This window comes from Macaca thibetana, chromosome 5 (assembly GCF_024542745.1).
Source record: "Macaca thibetana thibetana isolate TM-01 chromosome 5, ASM2454274v1, whole genome shotgun sequence".
NCBI classification, from domain to species: Eukaryota; Metazoa; Chordata; class Mammalia; order Primates; family Cercopithecidae; genus Macaca; species Macaca thibetana.
In genome coordinates, this window is record NC_065582.1 from 178,530,730 (window position 1) to 178,556,295 (window position 25,566).

The 25,566-nt window shown below is 42.8% G+C and overlaps 1 protein-coding gene across 6 annotated transcripts in view; it reads right to left on the bottom strand.

The window, feature by feature from the left end:
• The window catches only part of EVC2 (EvC ciliary complex subunit 2), a 184,737-nt gene that overhangs the window by 63,654 nt on the left and 95,517 nt on the right, over positions 1-25,566 (bottom strand). For 5 of the 6 annotated variants that reach the window (XR_007725944.1, XR_007725942.1, XR_007725943.1 and 2 more), the window contains one exon: positions 5,428-5,496. The exons of the other annotated variant lie outside the window; for it this stretch is intronic. Coding sequence is in view for 2 of the 5 variants with exons in the window: in XM_050792075.1 (XP_050648032.1) it covers positions 5,428-5,496 (69 nt within the window). In the remaining 3 variants the exon portion in view is untranslated. The remainder of the gene's footprint in view (positions 1-5,427; positions 5,497-25,566) is intronic. 6 annotated transcript variants of the gene reach the window in all.

Genomic DNA, 25,566 nt, shown 5'->3' on the forward strand with positions numbered 1-25,566 from the left:
TGCATGCCTATGCGTCTTCATCTATACAGTGGAGAAAATAATACCATCCAACACAGAGTAGTTGTTGTTTTAATCAAAACAGCTTTATTGCGGTATAACTTCTGTACAATAAGCTGCACATATTTACAGTACACAATGCGATAAATTTTGACATATTTCTACCCCTATGAAACCATCACCACAACCAGGGTAGTGAACACATCCATGTTCTTGATAAACCTACCCCCTGCCCCCCACTTAGCAACCACTGATGTGTTTTCAGTTACAATCAACGAGTCTACATTTTCTAGTTTTTTTTTTTTTTTTTTTTTTAATAAGGGGAAATCATACAGTATGTATTTTTTTGTCTAGCTGTTTTTCTTTTTCTTTTTTTTTTTTTTTTTTTGAGACAGCGTCTTACTCTGTCACCCAGGCTGAAGTGCAATGGTACAATCTCGGCTCACTGCAACCTCCGCCTCCTGGGTTCAAGCAATTTTCCTGCCTCAACCTCCTGAGTAGCTGGGATTACAGGCGTGCACCACCATGCCCGGCTAATTTATGTAATTTTAGTAGAGATGGGGTTTCACCATGTTGCCCAGGCTGGTCTCAAACTCCGGGCCTCAAGTGATCTACCCGCCTCAGTCTCCCAAAGTGCTGGGATTACAGGTGTGAACCACTGTGTCCAACCTATCTAGCTGTTTTGACTGAATATAATTATTTTGAGATTTACCTTTTACCATCTTCTTCTGGGTTGAGGAGCTCTTATGCTTCCCCCTTCCCTCCTTTGGTGCTTTATTAGCTATAGCTCTGTTTTGTTATTTTAGTGGCTGCTTTAGGGTTTATAGTACACATCTTTGACTTATCCCAGGGTAACTTCAAGTGATATTATATCACTTCACATGGAGTACAAAAACCAAAAATAAAATTCTAAGCCCCCCTCTCAACCATCTGAATGGACTACTCCTCTCAGCAAGGGGATTCCAAAGTCAACCTGAAAAACTAGTTCAGGCCATGATGGGAATGGGGAGCTGAACATGCCTCCTTATACCATCCTTCCTTCTGGAATTTCAGATTGAACAGACTCTTTAAGTCTGATAAGAAACATTTACAATCTATTCTCTCTGAAGCCTGCTACCTGGAGGCTTCAACTGCATAATAAAACCTTGGTCTCCACAACCCCTTAGTGTAACCCAGATGTTCCTTTCTATTGACAATAACTCTTTGAACCAATTGCCAATCAGAAAATCTTTGAATCTAACTATGATCTGGAAGTCCCCACTTCAAGTTGTCCCGCTTTTCTAGACCAAACCAATGTACATCTTACGTGCATTGATTGATGTCTCATGCCTCCCTAAAACGTATAAAACCAAGCTGTGCCCCAACCACCCTGGGCACACGTCATCAAGACCTCCTCAGGTTGTGTCATGGGTGTGTCCTTAACCTTGGCAAAATAAACTTTCTAAATTGATTGAGACCTGTCTCAGATACTTTTGGCTTACAAACCTTATGCTAATTTACTTCCATTTCTTGCTTCCTGGTCTTTGTGCTATTTCTGCCATACATTTAATTTTATATACGTTATAAACTTCATACTACTTTGTCATTATTTTCATTGAAACAAGTCAATTAATCTTTAAAATTTTCTTGTATTGAAGTGAACTGCACATAACATAAAATTTACTACTTTAAAGTCAACAATTAAGTGACATTTAGGATTAAGTAGCCCCCACCTCTATTTAGTCTGAGAACATTTTCACCATTCCCAGAGTAAAAGAAAACCCCACACCTCTTAAGCAATTATTCCCCAGTCCTCCCACCCCCAAGTCCTTGGCAACTACCTATCTTCTGTTTCTATGATTTTCCTTATTCTGGATATTTCATATAAATGGAACTACAGAATAACCTTTTGTGTCTGGCTTCTTTTACTTTGCATAATGTTTTCAAAGTTCATCTACTTGTTGTATCAAAACTTCATTTCCTGTTTATGGTGGATAATATTCCATTGGATGTACAGTCAGTCAATTTTTGGAAGACTTTTAAAATTAAAGGAGAATCTAACATAAGTACCCATGTAGTTACCATTCCCATTGCTCATTTTTTTGTGTGGATCTGTAGCAGGAAGAGCCACAGACAAAACCCCTCAGACACTGGAGTTAAAGAAGGAAGGGGTTTATTCGGCCGGGAGCATCGGCAAGACTCCTGTCTCAAGAGCTGAGCTCCCTGAGTGAGCAATTCCTGTCCCTTCTAAGGGCTCACAACTCTAAGGGGTTCTGCATGAGGGGGTCATGATCAATTGAGCAAGTGGGGGGTACATGACTAGGGGCTGCATACACTGGTAATTAGAAAGGAACCAAACAGGGCAGGGATCTTCACAGTGCCTTTTTTATGCAAATAACCAATTAGGTCAGGGGTTGATCTTTAATTACCAGGCCCAGGGTGTGGCGCTGTGCTGTCTGCTTGTGGATTTCATTTCTGCCTTTTAGTTTTTACTTCTTCTTTCTTTGGAGGCAGAAATTGGACATAAGACAATATGAGGGGTGGTCTCCTCCCTTAGTTCTAGATTTCTGTCTGTTACGAAAATCCTTCTGCCTGATTTCCTATAACATTTCTTGCAGTATGAATCTCCTAGTAAGGAAAACTTTCAGCATTGTAAGTCTAAAACATTTATTTCATCTTCATTCTTGAAAGATGTATTTTTTGAATAAAGAATTTCAGGTGGCAGGTTTTCCTCATTGCTTTGAAGACATTGCTCCATGGTCTCCTCACTCGCATTATTTGAAATAAGAAATCAGCTGTCACCCTGACCTTAGCTTTGTAGTGTACATAATGTATCTTCTTCCTTTAGTCGCTTTTAAGATTTTCTCTTTATCAATGGTTTGGAGCAATTTGATTATGATGTACCTTGGAAAAATTTTCCTCAAGGTTCTTATGCTTGGGATTCACTGAGCTTCTTAAATCTGTGAGTTTACAGTTGTCATCAAATTAGGCAAAATTTTACCATTAATTCTTCCAATATGTTTTCATCCTTCTTTTTCTGTCTCCTCTTCTCCAGGAATTCCAATTACCCACACATTAGGCCACTTGAAGTTGTCTCATGGCTCACTGGTACTCTGTTCACTTTTCTCTGTTTTCATTTTAGATAGTTTCTATTGCTATTATCTTCAAGTTAACTAATTTTTTTCAGCAATGTCTAATCTGCTGTTAATTCCCATACACACACACGTATATGTTTGTGTGTGTGTATATTCAAATCAAACTTTTAGAGAAAAAAAAATGTGTGATATAGATGTAAATATAGACATATAGATATCTTTTTACGTCTTCCATATCTATACTTAACCTTTTTTGAACATATGAAACACAATTATAATGACTGTTTTACCCCATTTAGACTGGAGGTTGCAATTTTTTTTGTGTGAAAAATCACAACTTGGTGATGACCTTGAGCAGTAGGATATAAACAACTCCCACAAGCTTACCATTCCAATAATGGAACACTAGGCATAAATGGGTTAATGCCATTCTCTGTCAATTCTAACATCTGTGTCAGTTCTGGATGGGTTTCAATTGATTGCTTTTTCTCTTCATGAGGAGTTATATTTTCCAGTTTGTTTCATGCCTGGTACTTTTTAACTGAACTACAGACATTGTAAATTCTACCTTGTTGGGTCCTGGATATTTTTGTGTTTCTATAATTATTCTTTAGCTTTGTTCTCAGATGCAGTTAAACTACTTGGAAACAGGCTGACCTTTTGGGTTATGTTTTTAAGCTCTTTTATGTAGGACCAGCATAGGGCTCATTATTTCCACTGCCGAGGCAAGACCTTTTTGAGTACTATATTTGATGCCCTCCGAATTGAGGCTTTCTAGTCTGGCTGGAAGAAACTGTCACTATCCCCAGCCTGGTGTGAATGCTGGGTACTCTTCTCTCTAATTATTTTGGGTGGTATTTCCCCTGGCTTTGAGCAATTTTCTTCCATGGAAGTGCTGAGCAGGTCTCAGCAGAATACTCAAGGGGACCCAGTGGACACCTCTGGAATTTTCTCTGTGCAGCTCTTTCTTTTCTGGGATTCTGTCCTGTGAAATCTAGCCGACTTGGCTTCCCCAAATTCTAAGCTTTGCCTCTTCTACTCAAGGGGTCTACCCTAGTAGACCTGCTGTGACTTTGCCTTCTTGCTGTGCCTCAGCCTAAAAACCCTTTCAGGTCAGTAAGCTGGGACAATGACAGGGCTGAATTCCTTTATTTCTTATTTCTTAGGGATCAGTTTTGACTGCTGTCCAGTGTCCTGAAAATCACTGTTTCATAGATTTTGTTTGTTTTGTTTTAGGTAAGGAGTAATTCTGATACCTTTTATTCTGTCTTGGTCACAAGCAGAAGTCCCTCATAGGGTTATTCTGATTATTAAATAATCTAATACTTTTAAGTGCTCAGAACAGTGCCTGACACATTGGAGTGTTTAACAAATGTTGCCGTTGTTGTCCTTGGTGGTGGTGATGGTGTTAATACTCTTATTACCAAAGGTGGAATATGGTGGGTTCCATAACGGAGGTTCCATATATGGTGCTATGTAGTTTAGAGAAAGGAGAAGGTGGAGGGGTCAGGGAAGGTCATGACAACATTGGCATTTGAAGCAGACACTGAAGGATCCAGGCATTCAGGAAGAGGAACAGCATGACCAAAGGCACGGAGGCAGGGGGCCCTACAGAGACTTGTGAGGCTGAATTAGATAAAAGCTAAGAGGGAAAGTGGGAGATGAAGCCGTAAAGGTGGGGAGAAGAATCCATACTGCAGAGGCCCTGAACTGTCAGGGACAAGAAGGCAGAGCTTCCCCTTAGACCGTGAGAAGGGCAAGAGAGCCGAATGTCCCTGAACAGGAAAAACTTGAGTGATGGGCGAGGCATGGCAAGAATTGGGTAAAAGGTGATCAATAAAAATAAAATTCTAAGCCCCCTAACTGACTGAATGGGCCCCATGTCGGCCAAGAAGACCCCAGAGAAACCTTGGAAGCTGAGTTCCCAGCCATAATGGGATGGGAGGTTGGACACACCTTGCTACACCTCCTCCCTCACTAACCATCATTAGGCTTTCTTCCCTAAGGGCTAAATAGAAACCAGCTCTTTCAGAAGACTCCACCCCTGATATTAACCAACTACCTGACACTGCCCCTCCTTTTTGCTGTTTTGACAAAGCAACCAACTAGCATTCCTTCCTGATAACACACACTGACCACAGATTGGTTCTGGACAGTCTATGGAGGAAGCTCAGTGAGGGTTTTAGTGTCCTCTACTTCACATTTTGATGTCAGAAGGTAGAAAACACCACCCTCAGATCATGCCAGCACCACCATTATTTTGTACATGGGACCTGTATTAGTGCGTTCTTATGCTGCTATAAAGCACTGCCTGAGAGTGAGTAATTTATAAAGAAAAGAGATTTAATTGACTCACAGTTCTGCAGGACTGGGGAGGCCTCAGGAAACTTACAATCATGGCAGAAGGGGAAGCAAACACATCCTTCTTCACATGGCAGCAGCAAGGTGAAGTACCAAGAAAAAGGGAAAAAGCCCCTTAAAAAACTATCAGATCTCGTGAGAACTCAGTCACTATCACGAGAGCAGCATGAGGGTAACTGCCCTAGTGATTAAGTTACCTCTCACCAGGTCCCTCCAATGACACACGTGGGGATTATGTAAACCACAATTCAATATGAGATTTGAGTGGAGACACAGGACCCATGAAGGGGCATGAAGCTCAATGACGACACTTGTGCATGTTTCTCCTTTCATAAATATTCATGACTTCTCCTATAGCTTATTACATATGTATATTAAGCCACCCTGTTTAGCACAAATTCCTGTTTCCTTTGCCCCTTTCTCTAAGTGCCGTTTTCAGCTTCTAACCAGATGCTATGCTTCCTAGCCTGTCAGAATTGCCCCCCTGCAGGCTGCAACCTGTTACGAGAAATAAAGGTCTCCTTTCCAAATTTATGAACCTCATCATTCAGCCAATAGAGGTCTTCTTTATTACATGCCTGCCATGAGCTAGGGTTTTCACGTTATCTTTGGTGGTCTCCATCTTCCCCTCTTGGGTGGGTGGTGGTCCAAGTGTCCCGTAAGACCCAGACCCCTGCAGACATGCAGAGCAGAGGGCAGAGTGAGGTGGCCATGAGGGATAGCTCAAGTTTTATTTATGCAAATGCATGCACAAATGTGGGTGAAGTGTAAAGCTTTTTGTATATAATATATGAACAACATGGACAGTGAAATTAAAAAGAAAAAAAAAAAGCTTCTCCAAAATTCTTTTTTCTTCTTTGGAAAGCTTAGTTTGTTAGTTCCAGCACCATGAAAATGTGTCTCTAGAGAGGGTTTTAATCCTTTTCTAGAAGAAATCCTGGGAAACAACACAGATTTGCATTTCTATGAGGTATTAATGACAGGCTTCATTAAATATTCAAGCCACTGAGAATAATACAAATTCATTTGCAAAATGATATGCTGCTAAATACTCTTTAAAGGAGAAGTTCAAACAACTTTCTTACACTTTTTCCCTGACAACATGTGGATTTCAAAGGAAAAGTTTCTTCTATGCATTATAATGTCCTTTAAACATATAATAAAGTCTACCTGTATCAACCAGCAGAGAGTTATTGGGATTCTAAAGAGTTCAATACATCACACCTCTCCTTGCCCAAGTTTGGAAACAAATACAACTAGATGAAAGGGTGACCCAGACAGACACCAAATGTCAGCTTTGATATTGAAAACTAGATTAGAGAATGTGGCTCAGATCTGTATCCAAACAAATTCACAATCCCCCAAACAGTAGGCCTCCCTACCAAATTCATCACTTAATAAACAGATAAGAGGGGCTTTCCTATAGGCAGGCTGGTTCCCAGAGAGGAGGGGGCTGAGCTGAGCCTGTCCCATTCCTTCTTTAATCCCACCAATCATAAATGCCCTCTTGCATTTATGATTATGATCATTATGATCAGATTATGATCTCCTCCTTGGAGAAAAGTGGGCAAGGGAAGGAGAATCTAGGAGTGCCACTAGCAACATCCTTCAGTGGAAAGAGAGGTATTTAGAGAGGTTTTGTTACAGTAGGTAACTAGTCAGACATGAGCAGGGCAGGAGAGAGCCCCCCAACTACCAGGAATGTCAGGTGGCCATCAGGTGATGGTCAAGTGGTTGTTAACTACATCTTTAAAATAATAACTGGTTGCAGTTGGTGCCAGGGAATGGCAGTCTCCCAACGATAGAAAAAACCTGAAATTGGTGATAAGCACCTTCCCGATAAGAACTCAGGAGTCGGGCAAGTGGGCTCACGCATGTGCACTAAGAAGCAAAATGGCAGAGTATAACTAGTATATGACCTTCTAGGAACATTCTACTGGTAAGGAAGAACGCCTCAAGTGAGCATGTGCATAACGTCAGCAAAAACACTGCGTATGCGGCTCCTCCCAAGTGCTGGCAGGCCACTGTGCATGTGAACAGCCCACCCCAAGGGAAGAATCATGGGAGAAGGGATGTGATATGGTTTGGCTGTGTCCCCACCCAAACCTCATCTTGAACTGTAGTTCCCATAATCCCCACGTGTCATAGGAGGTAACTGAATCATGGGAGTGATTACCTCCATGCTGTTCTCTTGAGAGTGAGTGAATTATCATGAGATCTGATGGTTTTATAAGGGATTTTTCTCCCTCTTTGCTCTGCACTTCTCCTTGCTGCTGCCATGAGAAGAAGGGTATGTTTGCTTCCCGCTTCTGCCACGATTGTAAGTTTCTTGAGGTCTCCCCAGCCCTGTGGAACTGCGAATCAATTAAACCCCTTTCCATTATAAATCACCCAGTCTTGGGTATGTCCTTATAGTAGTGTGAGAATGGACTAATACAGTATGCAACCCTCCAGAGGTATGCCAATGTATAAAACCCCAAGTCAAAGGTTAAGCTGTGCAGTTGGTCTCTCAAGTCGCCTGCTTGTCCCTCTTCCAAGTGTGCTTTACTTCCTTTCCTTCCTGCTCTAAAGCTTTTCAATAAACATTTACTCCTGTTTGAAAACTTGCCTCAGTCTCTCTTTCTGTCTTATGCTCTTGGGTTAAAGTCTTTCTTCTTAGGAGTCAAGAATTAAAGTTGCCACAGATTTGTACAGATTTGCTGCTGGTAACATTATCAAGAAACTTGCATCCAAACATTGGGAGAATAAGGCTAAAGAAACGCTGCTGAAATATAAATGTGCATTTGAAGATTCCCATTCCAGTGGCTGGTCCCCTTAAAAAGCAGGTAAGTTTAATCCATGTTCTGTTGAATGGGTTCAAGATACCCAGAGCAGGTAAAAAGATGGGAAATGTTTAAAACTCCCTGTGGCATATTGTATCAGGAGGAAAGTAGATTCACTGATGGTCCATTGGGTTAATATTTGTTGAATGAAATACTATCTTGCTAAATAAGCATCATTAGTGCTTAAATTTTAGACACAGACAAATTAATTTATATGCCTAGAAAGTTACTTCTACCACCCCTATCATCTACATTATCAAAGTGCAAATTCCCCAAAGAAATGAGGGGCATCACCTCACATCACTTAGCATAGTTTTGCTTTGTTGTATTTTAAGGTTGATCTATTAATTCTTACATACAAACTTACCACTGACCTAGCTGTGTGATCAGGGCAAGGTGCTTAACCTCTCTGAGTCTCAGTTTCTCCTGTGAAAAGGAAATAGTATCTGGTAGCTAGTGAGTACCTAATAAACAGTAGCTGTCATCATCATTGCCACTTTATTATTTTTACTATCATCATTATTAAATAGGATTTCTTTCAAGTTGCACAAAAAAGATAAAAATAATGGTTTGCTAATAAACAGTAGCTGTCATCATCATTACCACTTTATTATTTTTACTATCATTATTAAATAGGATTTCTTTCAAGTTGCACAAAAAAGATTAAAATAATGGTTTGCCATATTGAATTTTTCCCCCTATTTTAAAGAGGTTTCTTCATTTCTAATGATAAAATACATGCACAATATAAAAAAATCTTTACAGTGGAGATTCCTAGTGAAGAACAGTAAATTTTTAAGATGCATCCAGTGCTTTCATTAAGGCAGAGGGTAAATATGGGGGAAATGAGAGAGGAAACAACAGTGGCAAAATTTTGAAAGTTAGAAACTGGATGACTGATTGGGAAAGAACTACATAGATCCCCCCAAAAAACTGAATCTTAAGTAAGTCATGGAGTAAGCAAGAAGCAACATAATTTATACTGCAGAATCTACCTTCCCAAGTCTCAGAAAATGTAGTCATCAGATACATCTAGAAGTGGGAGGTAAAAGATGGAGCTAAAACAGAAGAAAAGGGTAAACACCTCATTAGGAAATAGGCTCCTAGAATTCCCCCCACCCATCCTCTGCTCAGCAGGGCACTCTCTTCCCTATACCCAGCAAATGACTGGAGATATAGTCTCAGGAAAAGTCTCTGAATTTAGGGGAGGAAACCCAGGCACATCTGAAAACAGAGGGCCCTATTGCAAGTTTACATACTGACTACTAAAACCCCAGCTCTCTTCCTGCATTTGGCTTCCCAAATGTTGGGCAGCCAGGCCTTTACCATCTAGACAAAAGACTTGGAGTGGTCTTTGGGGGATTCAACTAGCCTTGATGAAAGAGCTAAAGATACTCACACTGGGGATTCCCCCACAGAGTGGCCCAGCCCAGCCACCAGAATGAAGGCCACAATCTACAAGCCCTGGCTGTAGGCTCAGAGCCTTAAGGCAGTTTCTTATTATCCCACTCTTAAATATCGTCAGACCATCAAAGATGACCACATACCTGGGAAAGTCTCTAATGAACACAGAGGTTAAGACTGAATATGCAGGAACACATTATTAGGTTATAGAAGTGAGGAGATCGAGGCCATCCTGCACACGGTGAAACCCCGTCTCTTTACAAAAAACTAAAAGGCTGAGGCAGGAGAATCGTGAACCCGGGAGGCGGAGCCTTAAGATCATGGGTGGCAGAGCGAGACTCCGTCTCAGAAAGATATAGCAAGTTATAGCAGCCTCAAAACAATAATTTTTTTTTTTTTTTTTTTTTTTTTTTTAGGAAGACAGCATCAGGATGGTGGAGGAAGATACTCTTGAAGAATTAGAAATTGAAAACATAAATGAAAAACTCAATTAAAGGCTTATAAGATAAAACTTATGCTATCTTCCAGCAAGTAAAGCAAAAAGACAAATAGTAAAAAAAAGGAAAAAAAAAAAAAGAAATAAAGGACAAGAGGTCAACCTTGGAATCCTGAGAGTTCTATAAAGACAAATTAGACAATAGGAGATGTAATCATTAATAAAACTCAGGAAAATTTCCCAGAATTTTAGATTGGTCAAACTATCAGTCAAGTATGAGGGCAGAATAAAAACATTTTCAGTCTTGGAAAAATCTGAAAAAATCCAAAATATTAAGTTTCCTATGTGCCCTTTCCCAGGAAACTAATAAAAGATGTGTTTCACTAAAAACAAGGATGAAACCAGGAAAGAGAGGGATGAAGGGAATTCATAGTGTGACCCCAAGATGGTAATTGTACATGAGGCACAGATGTCAGTTTCCAACTGGAACACAGCAGAAGGCAGAGAGAGAGAGATGTATCCTGAAAGATGGGATTAGCAGAAGACGTGACATGTGTGATGGTCCTGATAGGGTATTTGGTCTACTATCAAGAAGTGGGTTAATAAAGCTGGGCATGGTGGCTCATGCCTATAATCCGAGCACTTTGGGAGGGCAAGGCAGAAGGACTGCTTGAGGTCAGGAGTTCAAGACCAGCCTGGGCAATGTAGTGAGAAACCTGTCTCTATAAAAAATTTTAAAAATTAGCCAGGTAGGGTGGTGCATGCCTATAATCCTAGCTACCTTGGAAGCTGAGGCAGAAGAATCACTTGTACCACCCAGGAGTTCAAGGTTACAGTGAACTATGACTGTGCCACTGTGCTCTACCCTGAGCTACAGAGCAAGACCTTGTCTCTTAAATTAAAAAAAAAAAAAAAAAAGTAAAAAGGAGTGGATTAAATTGGTGATAAATACATAAAAAAGTAACCAAAAAGGAAACTAAAAACAATATTAACTCCAGGAAAGCCAAAAAGTTACAAAGTAGAGAAAAAGGATCCCAGTTTTCTACAAGATTCAACTGTGAATAACATTTAAGTGCTTATAATCATAGAAACCGCAAATACTGATCTAACTATGGTGGGGGATGAGGAAAGAGCTGATATGTGGTCCAGGTTTAGAGAAGAAAGAGAGTAAAACAGTTTCCTAAGGAAACTAAAGGACAATATTAACTCCAGGAAAAACAAAAAGTTATACAGTAAAGAAAAAGGATTCTAGTTTCCTACAAGATTCAAGTGTAGGTAACATTTACATGCTTATAATCATAGAAGCCATAAATACTGACCTAACTATGGTGGGGGATAATGAAAGGGCTGATATGTGGCACAGGTTGAGTGAAGAGAATAAAATAGAGTAAATCCTCATCTTTCATATGGAAAAGGAAACAGATAATCCCAAATTAGAGAAATCAAGAAATAGCAAAGCAAGTATGCTATTTAGAGTTATGGAGGTCAGCACCAAAAGACCAAGCTAAACAGTTGGAAGTCGTTAACTCTGGGGAGCTGAAAATGCGTGTGTGTGTGCGCACGGCTGGAGGAATCTACTCTTTTTTCAGCACAAGCTTTGTAGAATTATTTGACCCTTTAAAAGAAGGCATGCATATGTTTGATAACAATGAAAAAGAAAATTAAAAAATAGACAATCTAAAAAAGTAGGAGAAAAGTTACTAAATTAAAACCATCCCAAGATAACCATGGTAATCTTCTGGCATATGAAAGGTACAAACTGAATAGATTAGAAAGGTAAGATGAAGTCTGACCATGAGGCCTTGAATGCCAAGCTCAGGAATGTGTATTTTATTGGGGTCAGTGGGAAGCTATGGAACATCTCTCAAAATGGTGCTTCAGGGAGATGAATTTGACAGAGGCTGCCTCAAGGGATAAGATGGGGCAAGGGGAGATGTCAGGATAACTGTCTGTAGGCTTTCCTAATCTTTATGGATGGATAGATTTTTCTCTTCCCTTCCTAAATGGATTCCCTTTCAACATGCCTTCTTTTCTGAGCTCTTTAAGGACCACCAGGGTTCTCTCTTGTCAAGCCACTGAAAAGCAGCACATTATTCTGATGCTTAAACACTAGTCCCTTCTGAAGTCAGAGAGTGTGAAGGGCCATTCCTGACAAGTACCGACTACCCCTACATAATTGCTGAGGCAGCCGCAGAAACACAATAGGATGCACCATCGCTGGCAATCAGGAGCTCCACTTCTGAATGAAGGCATTTCTAGTGAACTGTGCATGCATGACACATCACGAAATCTGGAAATAGTGAATGAATAATGGATGGGTGAACAGACACGTGGCAGATGTGCCATGCAGACAGAGAGCAAGATCATTAAAATAAGACCAGAAATGATGGGTGAAGAGGAAATATGGTTATGTCATTGTCATTTACATTTAAATGTTCCTAAAGTTATTTGTGAGGGCCAGGCGCAGTGGCTCACGTCTGTAATCCCAGCATTTTGGGAGACCAAGGCAGGCGGATCACGAGATCAGGAGATCAAGACCATCCTGGCTAACACGGTGAAACTCTGTCTCTACTAAAATACAAAAAATTAGCCGGGCGTGGTTGCAGGTGCCTGTAGTACCAGCTACTCAGGAGGCTGAGGTGGGAGAATGGCGTGAACCCGGGAGGCAGAGCTTGCAGTGAGCCGAGATAGCGCCACTGCACTCCAGCCTGGGTGACAGCGAGACTCCATCTCAAAAAAAAAAAATTATTTATGAGAAATTTGTGTACACGCTGTTCAAACACAGCACAAGAATCACACCAAAGAGGAACTGAAATGTCCTTTCATTTGTGGATCCATCAAATAGATCTGCTAATCAAATGTAGGGATGGTAATGGAGAGGCCTGTGCTTTAGTCTCTGTTCTACCATGTACCAGCTTTGTGACCCTGGATAAGCCTCTTACTCTTTCTGAGCCTCAATATTCTCATCTGTGAAATAGAGATAGTAATAGTTGCTCTGCCTGCTTCACTACAGAGGGGTGTAGGATATATGCAGAGGGTCTAGGATTGTTTAAAATATCAAGGGGTTGAAAACAACCTAAATATCCATTAGTTGAGGGCAGACGAAATCACTTAAGGCTCACATATACAGTGAAATGCTATGCTGCTGTGAAAAGCAATAAGGGAACTCTCATATAGTGGTATCAAAAATCTTCAAGTTTTGGAGTAAAGCAAAAAGCAGAAATAGATAATAGGTAAGTAGATAAGCAGTTGACTCTTGAATAACTGGGTTTGAATTGCCTTTTTCCACTTACACATGGATTTGCTTTCAATTAAAGTTACGTCAATGTTAAGTGAAATAAGGCAGCCACAGAAAGACAAACACCACATGTTCATACCCATATATGTGAGCAAAAAGAACTGATCTCATGGAGGCAGATGGTGGAAGGATACTTATCACAGGTGGTGAAGGGTGTGGGGGAGATGAAAGAGGCTGGTTAATGAGTACAAACATACAGTTAGATAGAAGAAATAAGACATAGTGTTCAATAGCAGATTAGGGCAACTATAGTTAATAACAATGTATTTTCTATTTCAAAATAACAAGAAGGGAGGACTTAGATGTTCCCAACACATAGAAATGATAAATACATGGGGTGATGGATATCCTAAATACCCTGACTTGATCATTATACATTCTACGTATGTAACAAAATATTACCATGCACCCCATAAATATGTACAAATATTGTGTATCAATTAAAATATTTTAAGTTACACTGAGTGTGCCTGCGTTTCCTGCCTTCCCTTCCACCTCCTTCAACTCTTCCACCTCAGCCACCCCTGAGACAGCAAGATCAATCCCTCTTCTTATTCCTCCTCCTCCTCAGCCTATTCAATGTGAAAATGATGAGGATGAAAGTTGTGGGAAGTCAGGGACCTCGAATGGAGGGACCAGCTGAAGCCACGGCAGAAGGACATAAACTGTGAAGATTTCATGGACATTTATTAGTTACCCAAATTAATACTTTTATAATTTCTTACACCTGTCTTTACTGCAATCTCTGAACAGAAATTGTGAAGATTTCATGGACATTTATTAGTTACCCAAATTAATACTTTTATAATTTCTTACAACTGTCTTTACTGCAATCTCTGAACAGAAATTGTGAAGATTTCATGGACATTTATTAGTTACCCAAATTATACATTTCTTACAACCTGCAATCTCTGAATACCTTATCACTTGTGATTTTCTATGCCTGTTTTTACTTTAATCTCTTAATCCCAACATCTTCGTAAGCTGAGGAGGATGTATGCCACCTCAGGACCCTGTGATGATTCCATTAACTGCACAAATTGTTTGTAGAGCATGTATGTTTGAACAATATGAAATCTGGGCACCTTGAAAAAAGAACAGGATAACAGCAATGTTCAGGGAACAAGGGAGATAAGACTCTAAACTCTGACTGCCAGTGAGCCAGACGGAACAGAGCCATATTTCTCTTCTTTCAAAAGCAGATAGGAGAACTATTGATGAATTCTTTTTCTCAGCAAGGAACATCCCTGAGAAAGAGAATGCACCCTGCGGGTAGGTCTATAAACAGCCCCCTTGGAGGTGGCCGTCTTTTATGGTCGAAGCCAAAGGTATGAAATAAGCCCCAGTTTCCTGTAGCATTCCCAGGCTTATTAGTACGAGGAAATTCCTGCCTAATAAATTTTGGTCAGACAGGTTGTCTGCTCCGAAACCCTGTCTCCCGATAAGATGTTATCAATGACAATGCGTGTCCGAAACTTCATTAGCAATTTTAATTTCACCCCATCCTGTGGTCCTGTGATCTCCCCCTGCCTCCACTTGCTTTGTGATATTCTATTACCTTGTGAAGCCTGTGATCTCTGTGACCCACACCCTATTCGTGCACTGCCTCCCCTTTTGAAAATCACTAATAAAAACTTGCTGGTTTTACGGCTCGGAGAGCATCACGGAACCTGCTGACATGCAATGTCTCCCCTGGACACCCAGCTTTAAAATTTCTCTCTTTTGTACTCTTTCCCTTTATTTCTCAAACCAGCCGAGACGCTTAAAGAAACAGAAAAGAACCCACGTTAACCAGCGGGGGGGGGGGTTCTCCCAAAAGATGAAGACCTTTATAATGAGCCACTTCCACTTAATGAACAGTAAATATATTTTCTCTTCCTCATGAGTTTCTTAATAACATTTCCTTTTCCCTAGCTTACTTTCTTACACATATTTAATAACACACAAAATACATATTACTCACCTGTTTATGTTGTTCGTAAGGCTTCTGTCAACAGTAGGTTATTCGTATAATGGCATATTTGGGGGGACTCAGATGTTACACACAAGTTCTACTTATGCACGTCATACGCAGGACTTAGCTGAAGACTTGAGGATGCCCTGCAGATCTCTGGAGTGCACTCTGTCTCTCTCTGTTGGAGCTACCTTGTCTTTGGGAACTCTGCCCTACAAATCATAGGCACAATAGCCTCTGAAACTTTGATTTTTGTTTGTTTAACGTGGTGAGCCCGCTGGGCTCCACCTGTGATGTGTGAGGGGTCAGCACCCTAACTCCCATGTTGTTCAAGGGTCAGATAGACAGATGGCAGACAGATAGGCAGATGGATGGATGGACGGATGGATGGATAGATAGACAGATAGATGCAGACAGACAGATCTATTTCCAATCATGGGTAAGTAAAACATTAACCACATAATTTGTGCTGTGTCTCCAATCTGCTTTGTGGACTCACTCAGACATTGAGGCAAGAGAAAGAAGGCACATTATCTATCCTGGCCAGGAATTCAGCAAAGAAGGGCTTGGCCAGGAGGCATTTTGAGCGATAGCCTTACAGTCCAACAGATCTGACAAACTTGCCCCAAGCTGAGGAGACTGGCTTGAGGCCAGGGCAGGTGGCCAGAATGTCCCTACACTGAGTGGACTCTGTGCACTGGGGAGGGTGGTGGGACTGACCCAACCGAGCATCACTTACAGCAACTTTGACATCTCCCCCTCAGGTCAACCATATCCTTGCTGTGGCATGAGACCTTCCTGTGCCACGGGAACCTGTAGGTTCACAGAAGCCAATCCCCTTCCCGAGGGGACTGCCGTAACTTTCAGCACAGGCTGACACACAGAAGGAAAGGACTAGGTCAAACTAAGATGAGGCCCAAACCCCCTAAGCCAACCACAGGAGAGGTTAGGAGAGGAGGATGGACCAAGAGACCTCCCCAATGGTACTCCCCACCAAATATTCTCTACAAAATGACTAAATCTTGTTGATTTTACTTCAAAACATCTGAGCTGCTATGTGCAGCCTTGCAGACCTCATGACCGGCTCCCACCCACCTCTTAATGCTCCCTTTTCCATACTCAGCGGAAAATACTCAGCCTTTTTGAGAACAAACCTTTTAAAGCAGACCTAGTATAACGCCTAGTATAAATACATTCCAAAGAATCTTTATACATACTTTGATCTCTAACTAAGATGCAATGACATTAGAAATCAATAACAAATCAATAACACTTCTGGCAGAATCCACAGAAGGGCATCACCTTGGTAGTGGGAATAAATTAGTCTTAATTAAACGCAGCTGTTAACCCAAGCTAACAGCGCTTAAAAGCAAGTTTTCAAAGAATAAAACTGATTCCAGGTAATTCAACTACTTGTCAGAGCTCTAACTCTATTAAAGAGAACACAATGAAATCCAGTACGCAACACATAAAATTTATAATGCCCAGCATCCAATCAAAAATTACCAAGCATGCCAAGGAGCAGGAATATATGATCCATAAACCAGAGAAAACCCAATCAATAGAAATGAGAGAGATGGTGGAACAAGCAGATAAGGACATTGAAACAGCAATTAGAAAAAGAAACAAGGTGTAAGAATTGGCAGGCTACAAAGCTGTAGTCATTTGTTGACATTATGACTGCGTAAAACATCAATGGAATCAATAGATAAATCCTAGGAGGTAGGCGCTTCTATTATCCATACTTGAATGATGAGTACACTAAGGTGGAGAGAGGTTAAGTAACTTGCTCAAGGTCACACAGCTAGAACATGACAGAGACAGGACTCTGGAGCCAGCAGTCTGGCTCCCAGGATAGCATACGGGAGTCTAGAAAGGCTTATAAAAATTAGTTACATGTTTTATGCCTGCATTGAATAATATAAAACATATAATCGAATCATTCACAATTACAGCCAAACCTATACTGTGTATGGGAATCACCATAAAGAATATACAAGACCTTATGCATAAGGTCATCATATGATTTCTCTCCTAAGCTGAGAAAGAAATGGGAAGGAATGTGGGGATGATAAGGCAACTGGGACTGTCTCAAGCAAATTGAGATGTACGGCCACCCTACTCATGAAAACAATTGTAAAATTTCACTAGAGGTCCTAAAAGAAGCTCCAAATAAAATAAGCAATATTCTACATTTTTGGATAGGATAGGCAACTGCTAAATGAATCTGTAAGTTTAATGCAATCATAATAGAAATTTATTCAGAAACTTGATTAACTTATTCTAAAATGTATATGCCCTCCAATGTCTTCCAGGCTGTAAATTCTGTATCTGCGCATTTGCAATCAGTCCATCAGAAGGACTGGGCATCTGTAGCTGAGTTTCCCATTTCTCATCTGCTCACTTTGGCCCCATGGGATAGCTACCTGTGACCACAGCTGACGCCTTCCTCCCTTAATCTACCAGCTGTACAAACAAAGCGGCCGCCAGAGGCTCATATTCGTCGGTCTCTCCTTTCCTCCAGGAATCAGTCATACAAGTCTTCCTGAATTAGTCACAGAGACACTCTTTCAAGGTAGAGCTACAGAGTAGTCAGGTGGGTTTTCCATGTGAAAGCAGGATGCAAACTTCCAAATGCTTGATGGAAGAATTGGCTGCTTACCTCAAACTGTGAACATCTCAAAAGCAGAAACTTTAAACTGCCTAGCGCAGAGAAACCACCACACAAAACATTCCCTAAAAAAGGAAGCAGAAGGAACAGGGATGGGGGAGAGCAGAGAAGGGCAAGGAGAAGACAGAAAATGGGAGAAAGGGGAGGGGACAGGGGAGGCAGTGGGAAGAACACAAAGAATCACCTTGGGAGGTGAAGGCCTTCTCATCCCAACAGTTCCCTGCAGTCCCAGCCACAGGCCTGGGCTACGGAGGCAGACACACCAACTCCACCACTTGATGCTGGTGTGGCTGCGGACAATTCTCCCAACGCCTCCCGGTCTCTCTTTCCCCTTCTGTTGGATGGAAGAGTCCAGACAAGAGCCGTATCAATTTGGGGCTGAGGGTTGGCGTGGATATCTGCAGAAGATTTCAGTAAAGGAAGGGGTCACCCAGCAGGTGCTCCTAGTCCCAGCATACTCTGCAGCCCAACAGTGAAGTCAAAGTCCCTCTGGGGACAGCACATGGCCTGCCAGGCTTGGGCTCCACAGTGGGCCTCTGGGGCAGTGTCAGCAAGATGCAGCTCCATCTTTCCAACTTCATGAACCCCAAAGGACCTCCCACTCGCAAGACATGATTGTGATGGTTAATTTTATGTGTCATCGAACTGGGCTAATAGGCGCCCAGGGGGCTGGTAAAATGGTATTTTGGGGTGTGTCTGTGAAGATGTTTCTGAAAGAGATTTGCATCTTTTTATTTTATTATTTTATTTTATTGAGACAGAGTCTCAGTTGGTCGCCCAGCTTGGAGTGCAATGACGCAATCTTGGCTCATTGCAACCTCTGCCTCCCAGCTTCAAGCAATTCTCCTGCCTCAGCCTCCCAAGTAGCTGGGATTATGGGTGTACACCACCACACCCAGCTAATTTTTCTGTAGTTTTAGTAGAGACTGGGGTTTTAACATGTTGGCCAGTCTGATCTCGAATTTGACCTCAAGTGATTCACCCGCCTCAGCCTCCCAAAGTGCTGGGATTACAGGCATGAGCCACCACACCAGCCTGGAAGAGATTAGTATCTGAGTCAGCAGATAGTAAAGATTACCCTCCCCAATGTTGGTGGGCATCATTGAATCCCCAGGGCCTGAACAGAACAGAAAGTTGGGAAAAGGGTGAATTCTCTTTCTCTTCCAGAGCTGGGATATCCGTCTTCTCCTTGCCCTTGGACATCCAAAGTGCTCCTGGTTCTCTGGCCTTGGGTCTCTCAGGCTTACACCAGCAGCTCCCCTAGTTCTCAGGCCTTGAGACTGACTTATACCACCAGGTTTGCAGGTTTTATAGCCTCTAGATGGCAGACAGCGGACCTTCTCAGCCTCCATAACTGCATGTTCCAATTCCCTGAATAAATCTGAATAAATCTCTATCTATCTATCTATCTATCTATCTATCTATCTATCTATCTATCTATCTGCCTGCTATGGACTCTGTTTCTCTGGAAAACCATGATTAATACCATGATCAAGCAACTCTTAGCTATGGGCATTCACAGAACGAGAGCTGTCATTTTTCCCTCTGCAATTATCCTGCAAATAAAACATCTGAACAACTGCCATGCAAGTGCTAAGAGATGTAATCGATCAATTTCAGGAGGAACATCAAAGCTGTCAACTCAAGAGTGCCTATTCTCTTGGCACCTGCCACAATGAAATGGCCGAATGTGAAGATGGACTGTCACGAAAAGGTCACAGATGACAAATGCCTCGTGTCTGCCTTTCTATGTGAGGCCTGGATCACGTAGCATGTGGAGCTGCTTCATTAGTGGGAAAGAAGATGAGCACTGCAGCCCACTCCAAAGTTAAAAGGCACCTCACAAAAGCCCTGAAACGATTGGGCTCTCATTGTCACAAGCCGCATTTCACAGTTGTAGGAGCCAAGGCACACTCACCCTGCATTATGAAACTGTGGGAAATAACCGCCATTGTTTGGTGAAAACATTCTTTGACATTTCTGATCAGGGCATGTGGTCAGGAGGTGGCGTGACAGTGACAGCACAGAGAGCTTCTGCTTCCTGTGCCAGGTCTGCTACTGCCTGGCTACATAAAAGAACCTGGGCAAAGTCACTAACATCTCTGAGACTCAGTCTCCACATCCATAAAACAGGGATGTTAATGGTTCTTACTTGTGGAAGTTTGGAAGGGTAAAGCATGTAATGAACAAGGCACAGGTCAGTAGAGCAGCAAGAATGCAGGGTCTGAAGACCAGTCGTGACCCTGGAGTCACTTCAACTCCCTGTGCCTCAGAGTCCTTATCTCTCATAGAGCAATAACAGTGGCACTTCTGTTAACGCTGTGTAAGGATTAGAGTGGATAGATGGAAAGTGTTTAGCTCTCCATACACCTCACTAGCATAAATATGGACTATGGACATACATATAGGTACTCATACGTAGAACTCACATGTGGATGGCTCATATGTACACACACACACATACATATACCTCTATCATATGCATATATTAATACATACACATACACACATATACAGTGTCTAGCAAGGTGCCTGGCACTAAAATGCAAACAAAGGAAGTAGGCACCATTCTTATTAAAATGCCATCACACTTTAGGAAGGGAGGTAAGTTCTTCAATCAGTGCATAAGACAAAAACGAAATCGAAATCACCCTTGGAAACACCCTGGGGAGCACCAACTGGCCAGTCCTTCCTCCAGAGCCGGAGCAGATGGCTGTGTCTTCAGCCCAGGACCAGGTGAAGGGTCTGGCTTGTGCGTGTGGGCTGGGAGGTAGGACAAAGGTCTGCCCCAAATGTAAACCACAGACGTGAGGTCAGGGCAGGGGAGGGTGCTGAAACAGGCTCAGGGAATCGCAGACCTCCAGCTCCCTTCACCTCCCGTCCTTGAAGGCCTCTGCTCACCTGCTGGGCTCACCTGCCTGGTTCAGCTGGTCTTTACTCTTGCACTATGTTCTTGGTCAGTGTCTTATGTCTTGCTCCTTTTTTTTTTGTTTTCCACAAATGCCTTTTGTGGAACTTCCTTAGGTGTCTATGAATGTGTGGCAAGTAGATCAGGATGGGTGAGCTGGAATCAAATGGATGTGGCTTTGAGTTGTAAGGGTCACAACCCATTCGTTGGATGGTCCTGAACAAGTCACACAGCCCCCTGGTGATGCTGTCTCTCATGTGTCAACTGGATAAGGTGGCCCAGTACACAAGGATTCCCAAGGCAAGCTGTCATCATGTGTACCCTCTGTAGCATGGAGATCCTCAGATGTCTCCTCCCCATCTGCCTTGGATCCCTTGTTCATGCTATGGAAGAAGTGATGACTAGTATGTTACTTGGGACCAGGATGCCAGTGTGAACTAGGAGATGCTGCACAGAGGGCCAAGGCAGACCAAGTCCGATCACATGCCTGGTGGTGGACCCTGGGTTGGGCACTAACCTTTTTGAGCTTAGAATGGACCTCAAGATGCCATTCTTGTAGCAATGTTGAGTATGGAGATTCACGCTCATATAAGCCTGGTATCTGATAGCAATTTGATAGAGGGTAGCAACAGTTTTTTTTTTCTTTTTTTTTTGAGACGGAGTCGCGCTCTGTCACCCAGGCTGGAGTGCAGTGGCCAGATCTCAGCTCACTGCAAGCTCCGCCTCCCGGGTTTAGCCATTCTCCTGGCTCAGCCTCCCGAGTAGCTGGGACTACAGGCGCCTGCCACTTCGCCCGGCTAGTTTTTTGTATTTTTTAGTAGAGACGGGGTTTCACCGTGTTAGCCAGGATGGTCTTGATCTCCTGACCTCGTGATCCGCCCGTCTCGGCCTCCCATAGTGCTGGGATTACAGGCTTGAGCCACCGCGCCCGGCCGCAACAGTTTTTTAGTATCACTATGCCATATTAGTATAGTGTACTGATTGCCTTGTAAGCCTAGTTAATTATACACAGAGCCGTCTTTTATACATTATGATGAAAGCAGAGGCCTGGGAGAGTAACAAACTTCTAAAGGACCATGGGTGACAAACAAAGAGAATGAGGTGAAGGTATTTTCAGTAATAATACTGAGTATTGGAATTAAAAACTAAAAAAAAATTGGAAGAACCTAAGAAAGAAAAGTAGTAATGTGAGATATAAAGCATTGAAATGTCTAAATAAAACAAAAATCCTGAACAGAACAAAAACAAAGAGAAAAAAACTAAAAGGCAAAGAAAACAATATTCTACACTTGCCACCAAGAGAAAATGTAAATAGTCGTGAAAATAAGTAATTTGAAACCTAAGTTGCAGAAACTTTAAATTATTGGGTACCATAAAGGAATGTGATTTTCGGGCCTGAGTCACGTGACAGGAAGCTGTAACCTACGGGGCTGAACTTTTGTTTCTCTGATTACCGATTAGCCTTCTTCCCAGCCTACATTGTTGTGTAAAATGCCGTAAATGACTAGAGGGCGCCAGAAAAGACGGCTTCCTTTTGATCTTCCTTACAGATTAACTTCCCTCTTCTCTCACACACAGACCTCATGGCTATCTCATTTGCCAAGACGGAATGTTAAATATACTCTTTTAAATTGGAAAGGAAATGAAAACGAGCCATACAGAAAAGAAAACAAACCGTAACTAATTAAACTTGTAACTTACAAACTAACCTTGTGTAAAAATGTTGTAATCCTGTTAAATCTCTTTGTTTTGTTCTTATATAAGCAAGACCTTAACTTTTAGCTCTAGAGTGCTGACCCCATTTCTCTGCAGCCTGTGTTTCCCAGATGGCAATACCCAGGTTTTCTCTTGGATAAACTCTCGAACACTGGGTTCTGATTCTTTCAATTATTTCAGGTTGACATGGTTTTAAAAAAAGAAAAAGAAAAAAAAACTACAGGAAGGAATGTGCTTAGTTCCTTCTATTAAAATGACTAGTTTGGGAAAAAAAGGAGACGGGTCTGCTGGTTCAGGATCCATAAGGGATTAGAGCTGGGCTTTAGGAAGAGGATGCTCCCTGCTGCAAGGAGAACCAATTGGAAGGAAGGGGGAACAAACAGGAAGCAGTAGGGAGCCCACTGTATGTATCTAGGCAAAAATGGTGCTGGGCACAGCCGGAAACAGAGGAGATGGATTAGAAATAATTATGAGACAGAGCAGGGGGAGATGAGGTAGGGGCAGGGAGGGGTTATGGAGGATGTTGAGGTCCAGCCTTGAGCCGCTGGATGGGAGTGGTGCAGTCTGCACCTGATGTCCCCATGGGTTGCCACCTCTGCATCACCTTCTCGTTCAAGACATTCATCCTGTGACTATGCTCCAAGGGTGCTGGTGAGATGGCCTTTTTCTTTCTCAGTCTGGTCTTTGAGAAGGTTCCTCCACAGGGCTGCTCCCCTATCCACTGGCCATGACCCAGCACTCCAGAAAAGCAGTCTTGTCACAAGGCTTCAACCCTCTGGGTTCCCTCGGTGCAGTGTGGCCTCCAGCACAGTTCACGATACCCATTCCCTCTGCCAATCCAAACCCCAGCTTTCCCTTCACCAGCAGCTCTTCTCTGACAACAGTCACCTTCACTCTGGTGGGTTTCGCCTCTTACAGAGGATCACAAAGCAGCCGGTACTCACGGAAATGCTCCCTCTACCCCCAAGTGTGGCTACTTCCTCCCTGTGCCAGGAGCTCAATGTGCGCAGGACCTGACCTCTCTCTGGCTCTCTCCTCTTCTTGCTGTAAACTGGGAATAAACTGGGACAGCTTGGCTTATCTCTCTTGCTTCTCTCTGGGACTCCGACTTCTGCTCTGCTTCCCTAGGGGTAGGCTGCCCCCCACAAGGAACCCGCTAGTGATACTGTGATTGGATGATGGAGTTTGTTTAACTCTCAGGTAGTTTGGCAAGCCCACTGGCTCTCACATTGATGTATAGCTCTTGGAATTAGCCTTTAACAATAGGGAAGATGACATTCTGCCCCTATCTGCCTAATCTTTGTCTTACTGTTCAATTTCATACAGAACCTGGGTGGGAATAGAGTTGCCACTTCCTGGATCCCTTAAGACATCAACAGCCTGGACACACCTGATGGGAGACACTGAGCCCAGAGCAGTTTCTGTGGCTCTTGGCCAGATCACGCATTCGTGTTCTGAGAAGTACACCGGCACTAACATAAAACCAAGCAAAAAAGCTAGAAAAAGGAGATAGTGGGAAGGTAAGAACAAAAACAGCAGCTCTAAAGCATGGCTTCATACATTCATTCACTGAACATACTCCTGTTGGGAATCCACCCTTCACAGGGTGCTGGGAAAGGCAGACAGGCACCCAGGCTGCGGTCACATAGCATCTACTCTTAAGCAGCACCTTTGCAGAGGAGACCTTGCCTCCTCCCCTACCTACAGTCCACCCCGCTGCCAGCCTCCTTCACCTCTAAGGCCACATCATCTAATTTATGTCCTTAATAGCACTGATGACAGTCTATCATTTTAAGTGTTTATCATCCATCTTCCCCAACTAGAACGTGCTCTCCTCTACTGGAGAGCGGGGACCAGGGCTGCCTCAGTCACTGCTGCAACCCCAGAGTGCACTGACACAGTGCCTGGGACACTGGTGCCTCCCCAAAATACTTGTGGAACAAATTAACCATGTGATAGGTACTATGGTAAGGAAGAGCTGGAAGTGGGGTGGAACGAGTGGGAAAATCTAGGGTGTTTGGGGAAGGCTTCTTGGAAGGAGAGACATCCAAGAGCTGAGGGAACAGCTCAGGACAGCAAAGGACACAAGTTACTTATCCAGGTAAACAGAGGTGGAAAAGTAATTCCAGAAAGACAGAAGAATACAGATTAAAGCATCCTAGGAGACTGTGTGGTGTGTGCTAGAACATCACGTATGTAATGGGGCTGCGCCAGGCACAGTGGCTCACGCCTGTAATCCCAGCACTTTGGGAAGCTGAGGTGGGCGGATCATCTGAAGTCAGGAGTTCGAGACCAATCTGGCTGACGTGGTGAAACCATATGTCTACTAAAAATACAAAAATTAGCCTGGTGTGATGGTGGGCGCCTGTAATCCCAGCTACTCGGAAGGCTGAGGCAGGAGAATCACTTGAACCCGGGAGGTGGAGGTTGCAGTGAGCCGAGATGATACCATTGCACTCCAACCTGGGTGACAGAGCAAGACTCCATTTCAAAAAAACAAAAAACAAACAAACAAAAAATGGGGCTGAAGGGAGAGCCTGGTGAGTTTGTGGGAACATGGAGGAGAGTGTGAGAGAGAAAAAGAATGTGATGGAGGTGAAATGGCAGATGCACACGCCCCAGGATAGAGTCAGGTACAAATACAGCAAGTGACTCAGCCAGAGAGGTAGCACCCAAGGGGAAGCCTGAAGGATGTGGTGAGATCCCCAGGCTGAGAAGTGGAGGGAGAGGGCTCCAAGCAGAATGCACAGGGGAAAGGCCCAGGGGGAGGGTCTTCCAACTCTTTCTTACCATAGCACCTGAGTGAGTGAGTGGTTGGGTGGAAATGCATGGCACAGCCCCAAGGCCTCTGTGTACCTGCAAATACATCAGCTATCAGCCCCGCCATGTGCAGAGAGAAACAGTGGGTGAAGCAGAAGTACTGAC